Source organism: Rhagoletis pomonella, unplaced genomic scaffold (assembly GCF_013731165.1).
Source record: "Rhagoletis pomonella isolate Grant_MI unplaced genomic scaffold, Rhpom_1.0 Rhpom_scaffold_00098, whole genome shotgun sequence".
Lineage (NCBI taxonomy): Eukaryota > Metazoa > Arthropoda > Insecta > Diptera > Tephritidae > Rhagoletis > Rhagoletis pomonella.
In genome coordinates, this window is record NW_023458652.1 from 194,407 (window position 1) to 197,489 (window position 3,083).

At 34.7% G+C, this 3,083-nt stretch overlaps 1 protein-coding gene across 1 annotated transcript in view; it reads left to right on the plus strand.

Annotated features, from left to right (window-relative positions):
* Nucleotides 1–212, plus strand: part of LOC118749967 — a gene marked incomplete at its 3' end in the record, with an annotated part of 2,422 nt that extends 2,210 nt beyond the window's left edge. Inside the window, exon 4 of the mRNA XM_036484721.1 lies at nucleotides 60–212. Within this exon, the coding sequence (XP_036340614.1) occupies nucleotides 60–212 (153 nt within the window). The remainder of the gene's footprint in view (nucleotides 1–59) is intronic.
* Between the last annotated feature and the right edge of the window lie 2,871 nt (nucleotides 213–3,083).

Genomic DNA, 3,083 nt, shown 5'->3' on the forward strand with positions numbered 1-3,083 from the left:
TATCTTAATAATTGTGAGATACTAATCCAGTTATTTTAATTTTTCCTACTCTTTTACAGGATCACTTAATAAGGACTTACAAAATGATCCAGAAAATTGAAAATCCATCAGAATATGAGAATGATTGCACTTCTGGAGTTGTACCACATACAACACAGGACAATGAACTTCCAAGCACACCGAAAGGGGCGTACCATAACTTAACGCTTCACGTAAGGTCATTGGCAAAATCGCAAAGTGCAAGGAGACCAATCGTAAAACCTGACATCAAACAAAAGCTGGTTAATGTCTGTGTAAAAGAAATGGAACCGTTCGACACAAATGTCCTGGAAGACTGGAGAAAATTTTATCGGAATGAGTGTGAGATGTTGAAGTTAGCGGAGGTTGTATTAGCAGTACCAGCAACACAAGTTTTTGTTGAGCGGGCTTTCAGCGCACTTTCTACAATACTCACTAAGTTACGTACAAAATTGTCAAAAAAATCGTTATCCAATTATTGATAACAAAATTAAATTTTGATATTCTCCACTTCTCTAAATTAGAAATTGAAGAAAATAAATAGATAAAATAATGTGATGTAATAATTTGCTTCATTTTTATATACATATCTGTGTTCATATGGAATAGTAGCTTATGTCGAAAGGTTGGCTTTAGTATAATGCGGCATTCGCAGCATACGATTTATATTTTCCAAAAAAAATCTAAGAGGCTGCTCTGTAATACGATTCGAAAAAGAAATGCGATGCAATAGGCAATTACCACTGTGGGAAGGCTCTTATATTACTTCTACCACTGACGACAATGCATAGCTATATGTATACGTGCAATTATAGCGTAATTCCTTAGAAAAGCGAAGAAACATCTTCCATACAACGCCCTAAAAAGTTTTCAGGATAAGCTGTTGTGAGTGATTCCGAATGGAGCACCCGCATCGTTTACCTCATTTATGTAGGTGCACACCCAAAACTCTTACAAAATAAAATAAATAATAATAAATAAACCACACAACTCCACGTTTAGCGAAATGCAGTTTTAAGAAAAATTCACTACCTGCTACAACTCTAAAATGAACGATATCATGTGCTCTATTTCCGTAAATATTTCTAGAGCATACTAATTATTACTGGAAAATAAACAAAAGGTAGGTAGAAAGCTGCTGCAGTATTGTACCTACATACATACTTCAGGCTAAAAGGCTCACAAGTAAATTTTTTTCGTCTTTGCAAGGTCGTAGTAAAACCAACGCTTAGCTATTATTTGATTATTTTTTTTGCTCATTCTGCGCTACTGTTCAGTAAATACCCTGCAAAAAGTGGGACCATATTAAACCCTAGTACAGGACTACGCTACATTGTAACCAGCGTTGCCAGGTTGACGTTTTTAACGTCATTTGGACGTGTTTTGTATCCTGTTGACGTTTGGACGTTTTTTGTGTAAAAAATTACGTTTTTTAACTTCCCAGTAATTTTTCTCTGTGACTAAATCTCGTACCTAGTACAACTGATTTTGAATTATTTTCTTAATAAATCTTTACAAGCTTTGTGCTTTGCAGCAGCTGCTTCAAAAGATATTTATTCTTTGGGCACAGATGACTTGAATATGATGCATACCAAGCGTACGCGCATTTTTTTTTTATTCTTGGACTAAGGACCTCGTGTTCAAAGGCTGGTTGTGTAAAAACTTGAGGTTACGAGGCCTATTGTTATGTTTGCAATTGCACATTAAAAGCCAAATCAGGAAGAGCTGATCTCTTGCAACACGCACGCTCGCAAAAGCATCAAAAAAGCTGAAGCAGTATAAAGGGTCAGAAAAAAGTAGGCGACTTTTTTAAGACTTCATTGAAAATGTAATGAACACAAACAAGGCTGAAATATTGCTATGCTCCTTCTTACCAGAACGTAATTTACTTACTACCGGACAATACTGTCATGACAATAACAATACATGCACACTTTTTCACTAATACATGCATACTTTTCCATTAGAATAATTTTGACAACTAATACGTATATCTTCATTGTCATGACAGTATTGTCCGGCGTAAACCCAAAGTTAGCATTTTCGACAACCGATGTCCTTACCGAATGTCTACAAGAACAAAAAAAATATTAAAAATCAACGCGATTATTTAGCACCTTTAAACTTGCACATTATTGGACTGAAAATTAATGGGCTATCAAACTGCATACTCAAAAAAATCTAAAAAATCTAAATAAAAAGTTGAAAATCTAGCTGAAGCTTTGCAGATTTTTTATAATTTTTGCGCAAAGTTTGAAATGTGGATTTATATTTTGTTTGTTATATAGTAAGCTTGGCTTCTATGGAAAAATAATAAACATTAAATAAACAAAAGGGAAACAGCCAAAATCGATCAAAATGATGATGACTTAATCAGCTGATGATTTTTATATTAACGATCTCAAACCAGTTTACAAAGAATTTGAAATGTCCTCTGTCAAAATGACAATTTTTTTGGACATTCCTTTGAATAATACGTTTTTGGGTCGGAAATGACGTTTTTTCAGACCAAGAGGGACGTTTTCTCATGCCGAAGACCTGGCAACACTCCCTGCAAAAGTGGGACTAGGTTAAACACTGGTACAGGACCACGAAACCTTGTAACCAACACTAGTAACCAAAATGGTCTAAATATATGGAGAAAACATGGTTACATTAACATTGCGATGTCATTGGACCTGACCACATATGGTCCATCGCAGCATAACATAGGACCACCTACCAAACTACCCTGTTGGAACCATTAGTTACACTGCCTACCTTAGACCATTTTATGAAGTAGACCTATGAGACTATGTTACGTACGTTCCTGTCTGAGTGGATTATACTTTAGATTGGTTACACCAGGCCATGCTTTGGACTATTAACAAGACACCATTTTATAAAGTAGACCAGTGAGTCTATGCAACGATTTGCTTACACCCGACTACTTCTTATCCTTATTGATGCTTTGAAGTAAAAACCAGAGACAATATAAAATTTTGTCCGAAAACAATAAAACTCATACAAAATTAAATAATTTATAAAGTATGTTTCATATCAACAAATTTTTTAATTTATTTTTT